Source organism: Mus pahari, chromosome 5 (genome assembly GCF_900095145.1).
Source record: "Mus pahari chromosome 5, PAHARI_EIJ_v1.1, whole genome shotgun sequence".
Taxonomy (NCBI): Eukaryota; Metazoa; Chordata; class Mammalia; order Rodentia; family Muridae; genus Mus; species Mus pahari.
The window spans coordinates 105,803,984-105,819,792 of NC_034594.1; the positions used below are offsets into that span (position 1 = coordinate 105,803,984).

The 15,809-nt window shown below is 41.2% G+C and overlaps 1 protein-coding gene across 2 annotated transcripts; it reads left to right on the forward strand.

Moving 5' to 3' along the window:
• The first annotated feature begins 479 nt into the window (after positions 1-479).
• On the forward strand, positions 480-11,243 carry Fam72a (family with sequence similarity 72 member A). Of its 2 annotated transcripts, XM_021198911.2 has the most exons (4): positions 480-1,426; positions 3,239-3,316; positions 5,805-5,929; positions 11,043-11,243. In XM_021198911.2, exons 1-4 carry the CDS (start codon positions 1,275-1,277, stop codon positions 11,135-11,137), a joined length of 450 nt encoding a protein of 149 aa, XP_021054570.1. In that variant the 5' UTR covers positions 480-1,274; the 3' UTR covers positions 11,138-11,243. The 2 variants fall into 2 exon arrangements, with proteins under 2 accessions (XP_021054570.1, XP_021054572.1); XM_021198913.2 differs by lacking the exon at positions 5,805-5,929 and having other exon boundaries at positions 878-1,426; positions 11,043-11,111.
• The last annotated feature ends 4,566 nt before the right edge of the window (positions 11,244-15,809 follow it).

Genomic DNA, 15,809 nt, shown 5'->3' on the forward strand with positions numbered 1-15,809 from the left:
CTGTAGCCAATAGGAACAACTGATCCATAGACGCCAGGAGTAGAGGCGGGGTTGACGAAACTTAGAGGTGTGGCGAACATGAGCTGCCTAGGCGCAGCCCCAGAGTGAGCTCCTCCCGGCCTGTGGAAGCCTAAAGTAGAACTGATGGGCGGGATAAAATGGAAGCGACAGCCAAACACAAACTCTCAAGAGAAGACGGGACCAATCGGACCGGGAAAGGGAGGAGGGAAATTCAGCCAATAAACAGTAGAGACCGACCTGGACAGTAGTGTATCTACCAATAAGAAACTCGGGGTGTGTCTTCCAAGTTCACAGGAAGGAGGGTTTAATCCAAGCAGATGCTGGCCAATGATCTTAGAGGCTGAGCTAATATTTACCAATCAGAGAGCCGATCCGACTTCGGCACCGTTACTGGGGCGTGGCCTCTGAGCTCACGTCAGGAGAAGGCCCTTGGCCTTCCAATGTGGGTCTGGGGCAAATTCTAGTCCTCCCAATCCCTGCTCGGCGCAGGCAATTCAAACTGACAGCGGGTTAGAAAGGCAGAGAAAGCGGAAGAAAGAGCAAAACCCGGCGTGTTCGCGGACTGACTCCAGCGCGGACTGAGCCTATTCCGAGGCCTCTCCCCTCCACCTCGCTACACCGCTGCTCACTTCGGAGCGACCGCTGTGGGAGAGACCTTACGGGTTAAGGGCGGCAAGTGCGAGAGCTCGGCCGGGGAGGGGACGCCGAGAGAGCCGTGGTGCAAGGAAGGGGGCCCGCGGGCGAACTCGGAGAAGAGGGCGCGGGACGGGGCCAGAGCCTGCGTGGAAAGGGCTGAGGGGACGTTGGAGCCTCTGAAGAAGCCGTGTGGAGCGGAGCAGGAATTGGAGCGCTCGGCGGGCGGAGCTCGCGCTGGGAGTGGTCAGAGAAGCGAGGCTTTAAAGGGAAGAAGCCCGCTGGGAACTGGGAGATCGCCCAATTCCGGAGACGGGGTCGGAGCTGAAGAGCAGATGATTCTAGAAGACCAGAGAAAGTAAAACCTGTTGCGGAAGTTTCCCTTCAACTCCACTTGTCTCTCCCCACCTTGAACTCCATTTCCCTCCCCTCCCCAAGTCAAAAGGAAGTAAAATTTGCTCTTCCTACTCAATAAATACTAATTTCCCCTTTCCGCCAGGAAAATAGGACTCTTCCCAGATTTAGAGCTTAGAGAACGCAAGGCCTTCCGTCTTGATTGTTAGCCTGAGGAAATCAGTTTCCCCTTTCAAAATTCTGCACCTCTTTCCACGTGGGACGCTATGTCTACTAACAACTGTACTTTCAAGGACCGATGCGTATCCATCCTGTGCTGCAAATTCTGTAAACAAGTTCTCAGCTCTAGGGGGATGAAGGCTGTTTTGCTGGCTGATACTGACATAGACCTTTACTCTACAGACATCCCTCCTACCAAGTAAGTCTTCTGGGAGGCCCTTTAGCTGGTCAGTGAATGGCATGGGTCCCTGGGAGTCAAGGTTGTCATTTGGTGTTCTAGCCACTCCCATCTGATGATTCCCTTGGAGTTTATCTAAGTGGGCAGACTGTCTGGACAAAGTCTGTGGTTTGTCCAACGTGGTCAGTACTGAGGTCACTCTTCCAGGCACTTAGGGTCATGTGTCTGTGCATCCCTTATGTTGACGCTTAAGCTCAATGCCATGTCCAAACACCCTTCCTCACTGAAGCAAGTCTTTAACAGCCACTTGGAAAGAAGTGTGTAATGATTCATTTAAAGTGAAATTCATGATTAATAAAGATAGTAAATTTGAACATTTTTAAACATAAGGAAGTAAAGCTATATATATATATATATATATATATATATATATACAGCCTCTTCACCCCTTTGAAATATTTTGTGAATTTGATTAAGTAGTCTTCATTTATTACAGAGGGAAATGAGGTGTTATTTTGTTTGTGGAGGTGCACTTGTCTGATGAAATAGCAGTAGATAATAACATCGTAGAACCAAATGTCCCAAAGGTTCTATGATCAATCCATGTTTTAGTTAGATATGCCCATGCAACATAAAACTGTGGTCATAAGGAAGTCTTAGGGTTGTTCAGTTGTTGCATGTTGTAGTCTAGCATAGAATCAGGTTTTTTGTATTGCTTGTTTTTCTCTGTTGGAGTTATAATCACAGTGGATTCATGTGCTGAGATGGATGCGGATCAGTGAATGCATTGATTTTTAAGATTTATCTTACTATTTTGTTACTATGTGTACATGGGTGTATGTTTGAGGAAGGGTGGATATGTGCACAGGTGCCCTCGAGGCTAGAGATGGAAGGTCCTCTGGTGGGCATTTGTGGGCTTCATGACATGGGTGCTGGGAAGTGCCTCTGCAAGAGAAATAAATCTACCAAATGTCTATAGTAAGCACAAATATCACCCAACTCTTACAAAATGAACGATGGTTATACTTGAGAGTCTAATTCAGCTCCGAATTTATGAAATGTGTGCTAATTCACAACTAAAAGTGTCATTGGGGTACTGTGGAAAAATCAGGGCCCTGGTTGCAGGAATGTGAAATGATAAAGCTACTATAGAGAAACAACTTGGTGATTCTTCGTTAAATCAGAATCACCATATGATCTATATTAATTCCATTTATAGGTATCCATCCAAAGTATTCAGATGAGCATCTTGTATTTATAGCAGCAGCATCCACAATCTAAGAGATAGAAATAATCTAAGTCCCCATTGACTCATCTAGTAAGTGGGTACCCAGAAGGTTGCCTTAAAAGAAAGAAATCTTGTCACATGCTGTAATGGGGTGAACCTTGAGAACATTATGCTAAATGGGACAAACCAGTAACTAAACAATAAATACTGTATGACTCTGCTTATTTGAAGTATCTGAAGGACAATAGTGATAGCTAGGAAGTAGGGAGAGGGGGAATTGGGGTTTGTTATACAGTAAGTATTGAGTTTCAGCTTTGCAATATGAAAATGGTCTGGAGAGTCATCCCACAACAATGTGACAATATTTAATACTTTTAAACTGTACATATTTAAAAGAAAGGTGGAATTCTTGGAATATAGTTCAATGATAGCATGATTGCCTAGCAATCATGGGTCATCATAAGGTCCTGAGTTCCCTCCCTACTGACACACACACACACACACACACACAATTTTTAGAGAGGACATATGGCAAATTTTTATCTCATTTTAGAATTAAAAGTTTTGGTATATTTGATTGTCTATAAACTTTTTTTATCCTCCAGCACAGTGGATTTCATTGGAAGATGCTATTTCACAGGAATCTGCAAATGTAAACTGAAGGACATCGCATGTTTGAAATGGTAATTTGTGGCTCTGTTGTCAATAGCCTGAGTTTGGAAGATAGATATTGACATAAAACCCACAGAAAGATTCTGTAGGCTGCATCAGCATTGATATAACTTAGGTGTTGAGCCATTTAAAGAGCATGTGTTTTATAGAGCTATTTTTTTAAATTATATTTATCTACTTATGTGCATGGGTATGTGTATGTAACATGTGTGCCATGACATTGTGAAAATTTGTTCTTTCAGTCTTTCATTGGGGATGCAGGGATTGAACTTAGGTCCTCTGGCTTAGAAGCAAGAGCCATCTTAGACCCATTGAGCCATCTTGCCAGTCCTAGAACTATTGTTTTGAAAGAGTCTTTGTGATATTTTACAAATACAATTTGTATATTTGCAAATATCTGCTCCCCAATAAACCTGTGTAATCTAAAAGATTAAATCAATTAACAAATTAAATCAATTGGATTTACACTCATAAAAATCAGAGAGCAAGCCAGGCATGGTGGCGCACACCTTTAATCCCAGCACTTGGGAGACAGAGGCAGGCGGATTTCTGAGTTCGAGGCCAGCCTGGTCTACAAAGTGAGTTCTAGGACAGCCAGGGCTATACAGAGAAACCCTGTCTCAAAACAAGACAAAACAAAACAAAAATCAGAGAGCAAAGGAGATGGCTCCACTGGTAACGTGCTTGCTGTGGAATGTGAGGCTCTGAATTTGACCTGGATGTGGTAGCACACACTTGCAGTCCCAGCCAGCTCTGGGGATCTGGAGGCAGGAGGAACCAAGAAGTTCCCTCAACACCAGCTTAGCCTAACTGACAAGTCTAAGGCTTCAGTGAGAGACCCATCTCAGAGAAAAAGGTGCAAGGCTCCCGAAGAACTGAGCCCCAGAGTGACTTGTGGTTTTCACATGAACACACATAATCATACTACCTGACCCCACATATAAATCAGATCTGAGCCCATCCTATCCTTGTTTTCTGCATGATCTTGAATAAGCCCTTTAAGACTCTAAAGTTAGGAAACTTGTAGAGTTAGGATTTTATTTTTGGTTTTTGGGGGTGTTTTGTTTGTTTGTTTGTTTGTTTGTTTTGAGACAGGGTTTCTCTGTATAGCCCTGGCTGTCCTGGAACTCACTTTGTAGACCAGGCTGGCCTCGAACTCAGAAATCCACCTGTCTCTGCCTCCCAAGTGCTGGGATTAAAGGCATGTGCCACCACCACCCAGCAGGATTTTATTGTATTTTATTTTTATTGGTTTGTTTGGTTTTAGTGTTTTAAGACAAGGTTTCTCTGTATAGCCCTGGCTGTCCTGAAACTCAATTTGTAGACCAGGCTGGCCTCATAGAGATCTGACTGTCTCTGCCTCTGGAGTGCTAAGATTAAAGGCACGTGCCACAATACTCAAAATCTTTTTCTTTTTGGAATAGGATCTTACTCTGTAACTCAGGCTGATCTTGAATTCACTGTATAGCTCAGGAGAGCCTCTAATTTCTGGCAACAAGGACTTGGTTTTGTTCATTGTTGGATTTTTAGTACCTAGAACAGCACCCAGATATAGTACATGTTCAACAAATATTAGTTACATGGTTGAATGGATAGACAAGTGAATGAGCATAGGCAGTAACTCAGTCTGTATGTTCTTGCAGCATAGCCTTACAAATAGCTGGTAGTTCTGGTCCAAGAATAACTTTGGTTTTTCATTTACTTGCCTGCTCTGTGTGTTGTGATTGGAAGACAGTCTGGTTTTAGTTTACAATGTTCCTTGTAAGGTCTTGTGAAAGTAACTGTTCCCCAAATCTCACAGGGTACTGAGCTATAGTAAGAATGTTCAACAGCAGGGTATAAACAATTCATGGTGCAATTCATGGGGAAGCAAGTCATTCTCTGTGTGTTCACTATAGTTAGCATGAGGCTTGGGGAAAGAACCTGTAAGAATGAGAAACCTGGCGATCTGCTGAAGGCAGTAAAACCATTTTCAATTTTCTCCAGGGGCTAGAGATTTACTTCACTTCCCAATTCCTCCAAAATCACTGCAGCTAAATAAGAGTTGCCTTCTTACGTTTCGTTTAGCAGACACGTGCCCTCGCCTACTCTGCTTTGTTGAAACAATTTTTAAAAGCTTGGACATATTAAAAACTCACCTTGTTATAGTCCCAAGGCTAGCGAAACTCTTTAACCTTGAGATCTGTGTTCATATAATGTATTTTCTATGTATAGCAACTTTAGTTTTAAGTGCTTTCTGGAACAAATCACATCTTTAGTTTTAAGTACTTTCTAGAACAAAACTAACCTTCGATGAGAGCAAGAATAAAATAATGTAAGGGAAAAAATGCAGGAATATGTTAGTACTGTTTCACTCACAGACCTATGAGTGCTGGGGTCCATTTAGAGGAAAGGTGTGAAACTTACGTGGTCTGTTACCTTAGCAGACCATTGCTTCTGTGGTCCAGGCGTTACCTACTACAGGCACCATCTGCTAACAGTCACTTTTTTTTTTTTAAGTGGGAACATTGTGGGCTACCACGTGATTGTTCCATGTAGCTCCTGCCTTCTTTCCTGCAACAATGGACACTTCTGGATGTTTCACAGTCAGGCGGTTTATGGTATAAACAGACTAGACGCCACTGGTAAGAAACAACTGTTTCATACATTTCCTTGTAATGTTTTTCTGTCAGTACCTGAGGGGAACCCCCTGCAACCTTCACAGCTAGATTGAATTAGCAAGAGTGAACCACTGGTCCCTTCCCCCACACACACATTCAGTTATGAAAAGTATCAGTCAAAACTCATCACCACTTACCACTGAACTGAGGGAAGGCTTCAGGTTATCTGCATTTCTTAGGTTTGGTTGTTGTCCTTTGCTTTGGGGTTTGGGGGGGGGGGGTTGGACATAGTCATACTAAGTAGCCCAGACGAATGCTCAGTCCTTCTACCTCAGCCTCTAAAGTGATTATAGGCATGAACCACCACACACTGTCTTTCTAAAGCAACATTTTATTTCTGTGAAATAGTACACTAATATACATTCTGATTACAGACAGCTTTTGAAGACACTACATGGATAGTCAAGGGTGTGTGTATATACACACGTGTGTGAAGAGAGGAGAAAAGGGTAATGGCAGTGAGGAATAGGAAGAAAACTGAGTAGCCTCTCTTTAGCAATTCTCTGAGATGAATACATTCCCAGGGATAAAGGGATGGCTTGGTAGTTAAGAGCCTTACCACTCTTGCAGAGGACCAGGGTTCAGGTCTCAGCATACACATTAGGCAACTTACAACTGTCTGGAACTCCAGCTCCCGGGTATCCCGTGCCCTCTTCTTACTTCCACAGGCACCTGCATGCTTCTGGTGTGCACACAGACAAGTAGGCAAGCACACATACACATAAAATGAAATTAATAGAATTTAATATTAACATGTATATCAATGAGTTACAGTAGAATTCTAGTCAAGGGAAATATTTAATTCTAATGTGTTATACAAATTATTTTAGTAATAAAATATGCTAAGGGAAAGGGAGATGGCTCAGTGGATAAGAGGGAGCTGCACAAGGATGGAGACTTGAGTTTGAACCCCCAGCACCCATGTGAAAGGCAGATGTGACTGAGTGTATCTGTACCTGAAAGCCCTTCACTGGGAGACAGGAACAGGATCTCCAAATGAAGCCAAAATAGCAAGCTTCCGCAACATTCAAAGACTTAAGTAGAGAGTAATAGAGCTGGTCACCCAATGTCGCCCTCTGACCTCTGTACATATACAATGTGTATTATATACACATTATACTTTTAACATCTTTATTACATTTTATTTAGAGTGTGGTGTGTGTATATATACATGTGCATACACAATGGCATGCATATGGAGAACAGAGGACAACCTGTGGGACTCAATTCTCTCTTTGCTCCGTGTAGGTTGCAGTCAGAAAACTCAGGTTATTAATTATTTTTAGACAGGATTTCAAGTAGCCCAAGCTGGCCTCAATTCAAATTCACTATGCAGCCAAGGATAGCTTGACCCAAGCCTGGTTTTATGAGGTCCTGAAGTTTAAATCCAGAGCTTTTTGTGTCAGGCCAGTACTTTACTGACTGAACTACATCTCTAGCCCAGCATGCTCCTTTAAAAAGGTGTGTGTGTGTATGTGTGTGTGTGTGTGTGTGTCTGTGTGTCTGTGTGTGTGTGCGCACGTGTGTGTATGTGTGTGTGCGCGCGCATGTGTGTCTGTGTGTCTGTGTGTCCCTATGTGGCTGTGTGGTTGTCTGTCTGTGTCTGTGTGTATAATTTACTTTGATAGACCAAGAGATCATTTTTTTTTTTGTTATGGATGGTTGTGAGCCACCATGTGGTTGCTGGGATTTGAACTCAGGACCTTTGGACGAGCAGTCGGTGCTCTTAACCGCTGAGCCATCTCACCAGCCCCACAAGAGATCATTTTAAACCCTCCAATTATGCTTGTGTTTTCAAGACTGATTTTTTTTTCTTTGACTGCCTGGGATTCAACAGCGGCTTTTAGCCCATCACTTGGCCTTTTAATTTAAAACTATATATGTTAAGATTTCAAGCAAGGACCCCTCTAGCTCCCCCAAGTAAAATATAGGTTCCCAATTTAGGTTTTTCACTTTATATTTGTGTTGCCCAAGGGACACATTAAAGAAAGTTTCTGCTTTGATACGGTTTTTCCTGCTTCACAGTATTCAAAACACAGGGTGGAGATTTTTCAGTTTTGATTTACTTTAGAATATTGGTCAATTTCTCAAACATAAAAGAGCAGCATTCTTTCATTTGCACTGACTCTAATCCATGAGAAACAGATGTATCACAGGATTTCCTTCCTCCTAACAGAGAGAGGAAGGTGGTTCTTCTGTCAGATCCAATCTCCTCCTTGATTTTTTTTCTCCTTTGAACCAATTGTGCTAAGCTGCTTCATGGTTCCTGAGTACAGACTCTGAGAATATCAAACTTCTCCTGTGTAATTCTAATCCTGTGATTTAAAGATTCCCTAGATGCTGTCAAAAGGAGATTCTAATGGCTTTGGAACTGTCCTCGAATCATCTGAATAAGTAGACTAAAGGAATGCATATACAAGTTATATAAAATTCTAGAATGTTCAACATGAAAGTTCTCTAAAAAGGTTTATGTCTTAGGTTAGCCTACACATACCAATCTAATTTCCCAGAGCTTTCCCAAATACACTTGGGAAATCCGCCTAGATTCCCTAGACTGTCTCCCAAGGCATTCAGTTTACCTTTATGGATTCTAATTTTTACATTTTTTTTAGCCTAACAATTCTTTGCAATCTGGTTAGCTCCTCAGCACATGTCACTAGAAGCAGATCACCATTTATTCTTGGAATGGCTGTTAGGAAATGTTTTTATACTAAGCAGTTCAGACACAAACCTTAAGGAAAAGAATATAATAGATATCCCTAGATTCTGTCACTTCAAATAAAGACTAACTTCTTGCCTGATTAGATCGCAGTATCTCTGTCCAGCAAGATAAACGTGTTTATTCCCAGTGCTTCAACCATGTACACATCTTTCATGCACATCTCTTTTGGTGCTGAGGCAACTTTGGCCCAGCAATGGCAGGCTGAATTTTCAACGTATTTTAAAAGAGTTAGATGAAGTGGCTCAGCACATAAAGGCATCTTGCTGTACATGCCTGATCTGAGTTCAGTTCCAGTAAGAGTTGGAGACAGGAGAATTGTCTGAAAGTTCATATACCAGCATAGCTGGAACAGTGCAGTAGAAACAAGGAAGACCCCACCTCAACAAGGTGAAAGGCAAGACTCCCAAAGCTGTCCTCCAGGGCTCCACTTGTACACCATAGCATACACACATATGCCCCGCACACCAGTTATATTAAAAGATTTGTTTATTTTTTATGTATATGAATACACTGTAGCTGTCTTCAGATACACCAGAAGAGGGCATCAGATCCCATTACAGATGGTTGTGAGCCACCATGTGGTTGCTGGGAATTGAACTCAGTACCTCTTGAAGAGTAGTCAGTGCTCTTAACTGCTGAGCCATCTCTCCAGCCCCAGTTATATTAAAAATAAAATATTTCAATAAAATACTCTGCAGAATAAAAAAGTAAATGAGGTAAAGCTATACCACATGTCAGACAGATAAAACTCAGAAATAAGATGAATGAGATAAATTAGAAAAATACATACAGTATAATACCAGTCTATAAAAATTTTACCCAGATATACTGGGACATGCTTGTAATCTCAACACTTGGAACGTAGAGGTAGAAAATCGAGATTCTTGGGTCATCCTCAGCTACATAATGAATTAGAGGCTAGCCTAGGCTACATGAGACTATCTTAAAAAGACAAAACACAACAAAATTTTAGATAACACAAAGCAATAATCTCTATCTACAGTTGTATATACTTGTATAAAAATGCTAATGGTATATAGATGAAATATTATATCAGTCCAGTTAGATACTGTGATTGTAACTTATGCTTTGCAAGTGATTAGTGGTCACTGTGTGTTCAATATGGTAGATATGGAGAATAACTGAGTCTACATCTGGGCAGAGGAAAACAATGTCAATAGTGGTAGAAGCTAAATTCAAACCAATCTGGAAGCCCTGGCTCATTCCATGCCACCAGGTATAGAGCAGACACCCTGAGCCAGTTGGTCTTCCTTTTGCTCGCACTGCCAGCTAGACAGCTTGAGATTGTCTCAGGATGGTTTTGATTCTCTCCTAATTTAGTACTTTAAGTCATTTCATTCCCCTCCGTATGTTTGGCCTGACTTGTGCTGGGCTACTTGACATGAAACTGATTATTCTCTGTCAGTGCTGCTTTAGAGTATCATTTGTTATAGTGACTCCTGGAACTCAGGCCTAAAGTCTGCAGCTCTGCTTTGATAGCCTGTAATCTAAAGTCCACTTACTTTAAGAAACTACATTATAACTGACTGCTTACCAACGTACTAGGGATTGAACCTCAGACCTCACACTTCCCGGGAAAGGGCTCCACTACTCAGCTATCCCCTAAAGCCTACAGTGTCTCAGTAAGTTGTCCAGGCTGACCTAGAACTTGCAATTACCCCAACAGCTGAGACTAAAGCCTATCCCAGCAGGCCCATCTTGTCTTGATCAGAAAAATTTTATCAGCTACTGCTCCATATATTGAGAAAATGACTCATTTAGAAATCTCCCTTGCACCCTACAAGAAGGTGCTTTATCTAAAAGAATCTTGTGCATTCTCTATTCTAAAAATTACTGAAAATTTCAACGTAGAGTAAGAATGGAATTGTGTAGCTGGAGAGAGAGTTGGAGCAGATGGGGACTCCAGAGTTCTAGAAGTCTGACAGTCAAGCTTTTGCTTAAAAGGGTCTTTACAGTGTTCATGTTGGGAGCTGGGGAGATTGCTCAGTGGTTAGACTGCTCTTCTAGAGGTCCTGAGTTCAATTCCCAAAAACCACAGTGTGGCTCACTACCATCTGTAATGGGATCTGATTCCTTCTGCTGTGCATGAAGACAGTGCACTTATATACATAAAATGCATGAATAAGTAAATCTTTAAAAAAAAGATTAGGTAAAAAATGCTTATGTCATAGATGGATAATAATAGATAGTTTTATTTGTAAGACATCTTTCTCTGCCACTGTCTTCACTAGTGATGCCAGAGTTTATACAATAAGCTTGGCATATAAAGTTTTATATGTCATGTTCTGAACTGTGGTAATAAACTCTAAGAATTTTATGGCCTGTTATTTTCAGGTGTAAACCTCCTACTTTGGGGCAATTTGCCAGAGACAGAAGAATGCACAGATGAAGAAATGCTAGAGATTTCAGCAGAAGAGTATATTCGATGAAAGGATTATGATGTATATGAAGTATTTTATAATTTTTCTATTTAAAGTATTTAATTGGTAAATTTTAACATTGCTAGTAAAGATTTGCCGGTGGTTTAAAATGCCAGTGGAACGTTTACTGTTTTATTTGTGATTTCAAATTAATTACTTCAATTCAACTTAAGCCAATTCTTTTCTTCTATTTCTACTGCTTTCTCTCCCCTAACTCCCTGGTCCAATTGGTATATTCTTGACTTCAAATAGGAAATTTCACATGTCACTCAGCTACCTTCCAAATAGAGAGTTTTTCTATAACTTGATGCCAGATAACATGATTCTATTTTCCTGAATAAGAACATTAATAACCCCTCCTATATCAGCCACACAAAATATGAAGCTCAACTGCATATAATAAGGATTTAAAAAAAAAAGACCAGGCTGTCAGGTTCCCATGGGTACTGGTTATCATATGCTTTATTGGTAATGACTGTTTTAGCATTGAAAATGGTGTTAGACATGAGTTTGACAGAAAATTATCAATGTATGCTGTTTAGAAATGCTAATTACTTACATTCTTCTGAAGCCATTATAGATGTTGTACCATGTGAGCCAGATAAAGCAACCTTCATCTTTAAGTTATCCATTCCCTAGGGACTTTTCTGTGAATAGCAAATTTTAGATGAGTAGTCTAGATCCAAAGCCTACAATAGAAATAAGCTAAAGAAGTGATTCCTTAAGCCAACACACATTATAAAAGAATTTTCCCTCTTTTCCCATTGATTTTGATCTTAAGACTAAGTCTCACTGTGTGGCCCTGGCTGGCCTGGAACTCACTGTGTAGATCAGGCTGAGCTTAAAGTTATGATCCTTTGTTTGCCTCAGTAGCTAACACAACAGACCTATAGCCAGGCCTGGCTTGCTCTTAGATTCTTTTATTCTTCTTTGTGAATTTCATATCATGGACCTCAATCCCATTCATGCCCCCTGTCTCTTCACCCCCACCCCCACCCTTGCAACTTCCTCACCAAAAGAAAAAAAAATCATGTGGAAGCTGTAACATGTCACAGGGTGCCCCACTTCTTTACTTACAAATATTCATTGCAATGAGTCATTGGTCTGTTTCCAGGCCTCTGGCTTCTGCAACACCATCAATACTGGCTCCTCAGCTGACACTCCTCTCAGATCTCTTGTAGTTGCCCTGTGTTATGGAGCTCCTGCAGCTTTGGATCTGTAGGACCAGACCCCTCACATGCTCAAGCAATTCATAGATAGGGTAGATGCTGGGCCACCAACTGAAAGCCCTGGATCTGAGCCTGGGTGGTGGCTGAGCTGGTCAGCTCACCAGTTCTCCTGCACCCACACCCAGAATGAGCTCCACAGCACTGCCCTGCTAGCTCACCCAATGCCGCAGCCAGCTAGGGGCAGGCTCAGCTCTCCCACTCTCATGGCCTCTTAAATCTTGTACTAGAAAAAGCATGGATACTTGGATAGGCTTCAAGACAACAAAAATGACATTTATAGCACATTATATACTCTGCAGTTAAAGAAACAGTTTGATGCGAGAGTTGAGAATGCTAAAAGTCAAGGCTAGCCAGGCGTGGTGGTGCATGCCTTTAATCCCAGCACTCAGGATGCAGAGGCAGGTGGATTTCTGAGTTCAAGGCCAGCCTGGGAGTGAGTTCAGGACAGCCAGGGCTACACAGAGAAACCCTGTCTCGAAAAAACAAAAAACAAAACAAAACAAAAACAAAAAAAAAGGAAAGGAAAAAAAAGTCAGGCTAACCTTCACTAGAATTCTTCTGGTCCCCATTCAGTGCAGGTCTTCATATGCTGCGTTTGACTTGTGTATTCTGAAGAGGCAATACCAGACAGGGGCACGCTGACTGAAATATACTCAAATGCTCCATTACAGCAGAACAATATTTCAGAGTACTCAGCTACTTTTAAATGACTCTTTTATATAGGAAAGCCCATTTTAGATAGCAGATGAGCTCATTCATACATTTTTACCTTGAGAAGTACATTCATAATGCTTTTTTTTTTTAATTTTTCCCCTTTGTACTGAAAATTATACCTGGGGCCTCGGGCATACTAGACAAGGGCTCTACCACTAAGCTACCTTTTAAAATAAAAACAAATTACATAGTCTGGAAAGACCAAAGCAGAATCATGTATGTGTGTAGCATATGATTTCTGGTCCTGGCATAATTGATAGTTTTAAAACCATCTATGCATTTGTCATCTCTTAATAATCTACTCAACAATTTATATTATGCTCCTATCATGTGGCAAGAACTGCATAATTATCTGCTTGCATGTGACTTGAGGGAGACTGCAGGGGTCAGAGAGAGGATCTAATTCACCACAGCAAGTAAGTGAACAAAGCACACTTAAAGTGTCGTGACTCCGGAGACAAAGCACAATCGGACCGAGTAAAAGGAAAGAGTGGGAGTTGAGAAATTCTTAAAGAAAAAAATAATTCTTGAGGCAGGCTTTGTGCCCAGGAGTTTGCCAGCTGGGATGAGAGCTCAGAGCGGAGAACATGTGAAGAAGTGGATGGGGGATGAAATGATCTTGCTTACTTAGGGAATTATAAGTGCCCCCCCCCATCCCTTGTAAGGAAATATTAAGGATTAATTCAAGATAAAGCACAAATTGTCAGCATTACCTTAGATTTCACCCAGAAGCAATGGAGTTGTTGGAGTTGTTAAGAAGAGAATACAATTACCATTTTCAAGGACAGTGGTTCTCTTAAAGCATAATCAAGCTACAATTTTCTAATGTCCTTTCCTTGAAGGGCTTCACTTGACTGTGAGAATGCTTTCTTCACCCTTTAAACACGTGGAATTCCTGAAGCTCCCTGACTCTCTTCTTTCAGAGAGCCCCTGCCTTTTTTTCCTCTCCAACTCACCATTCCTGAAGTTCAAAGTAGGGACAATGAGTCATCTGCCCATTTGCTGTGGATTTTGCTGCCACTTTATCTTTTCCTCAAGCCGGTTTCTCAACCCCAGGCTCTGTGGAGGCATCTTGGGTGGAACCCAATCTTTAACTATAATGTTTTTAATAGCCCCTGGCTCTAAAACTCAGGTCCTTAGATATTAGTATTTTAAGGAGGTTACCTATTAAGAACTGGTCTTTTGACCTCTGAGTCACATGGAACTGATTAAGAATTATCTATATTTACTTTCCTTTAGTAAGAAGGCAGTGACAATAATATATAAACCATATATAAACCATAATATAGAAAACAACTAACTATGGAGAATCTGAACAGTGGATGCAGAGGTAGGGAAAAAACGGATTAAATGTTCTTCCGTAGTGAATTACATGATGATGGCTCTATATTTTAACATTCATGCTCATAAAAGGAAATATTTTCCTTTTCTGCCTCTCTCTCTTTCCCTCCCTCCCCCTCCCTCCTTTATAAGCAGACTAAACCATAGTTTCTTTCTTTCCTGGTATTGAGTGTATGCCAAATCTACCCTAAACTGCACAGATGGAAAAAATTAGTCTATGTCTGTGGTACCTCTGGGGTTGAATATTTTTAGTACTTAAATTTTTAGCGAAAGATTCTTTCTTCCAATGTTAAAGAATGATTTTATTGTTATTGGATGTACAAACTCACGGGTGTAAAAATTGACAGTGTCACCTTTTTTTATATTTTATCGAGAGCTGTCACATGTCCTGTAATTCTTGGAATCCCTTTGGGAGTCATCATTTCATTTCCGCTTCACAAATTAAGAATATCTCCTCCCGCCTCCTAAGGCCTCATTGGTTAGCACAGGTTGGCCTTGAACTTGCAGCAATCCTCCTGCCTTAGTTAATCAAGTACTCAGATTACAAATATGTGCCATTATGCCCAGCTAAGCTAGAGAAAATCTTAATTCAAATACCTAAAGAATTAAAAGACCCTAAACTAGGTTTGAGTTGCCCCCCTTTTTTAGGGATCTCTCTTACCTTCCAAAGTGAGCCTGAGAGCTATTTTCCTACCAAGCTTTGAAGCCTAGGACAAGTTTTCTAGGCGTGCTTCCCTCCCCACCCCACTCCCCAGCCCCTGGGGAGCAAATTCAAGGCCTCCTGTACACTAGGCAGGCACTCTACCACTGAGTTACAGCCCCCTCCAGAGACAAATTTTCTCTGACTTTCAAAATTCAGTTACTTTAGTTCATCCATTCAACAAATAACTGTGGACCTTCTTGTGCACAAAACAGATGCTAGAAATACAGCCATGTTATTTGAGGGGAAGGAAGAAAACAGGGAACCTTCACTGAGTGTTTATTTTGTGCCAGCTGTCACTCAAACTACTTTCTTTGCACATAAGCCCTAATGGATAGTTCCTTATTATCCTTGCCATAAAAAAAAAAAAAGAAAAGAAAAGAAATATACAGACTGAGACAGAGAGAGGTTTTGAAGAAATACCTTTCTTAAGCTGGCAGAGCAACTAAATAACAGCACTGTAAAATACAGAGGGGTTATTCTAGTTAATCAGCTTCCAGCTATGTTTCCTTATGCTCCCAGTATCATTGACTTCCACTCAAATAAGTCAAGTTCTCCATCAGCAGTCTTCCTGTGCATGTTTCTCTGTTATCCTTCACTGAGTTTGTTATAAATCGAGAGGAGAACAGTATCCCACTTTCTAGCAAGAGGGCCCTGTTTAACTACATCTGATAAGAAAGCTGGTCTTACATGTTAT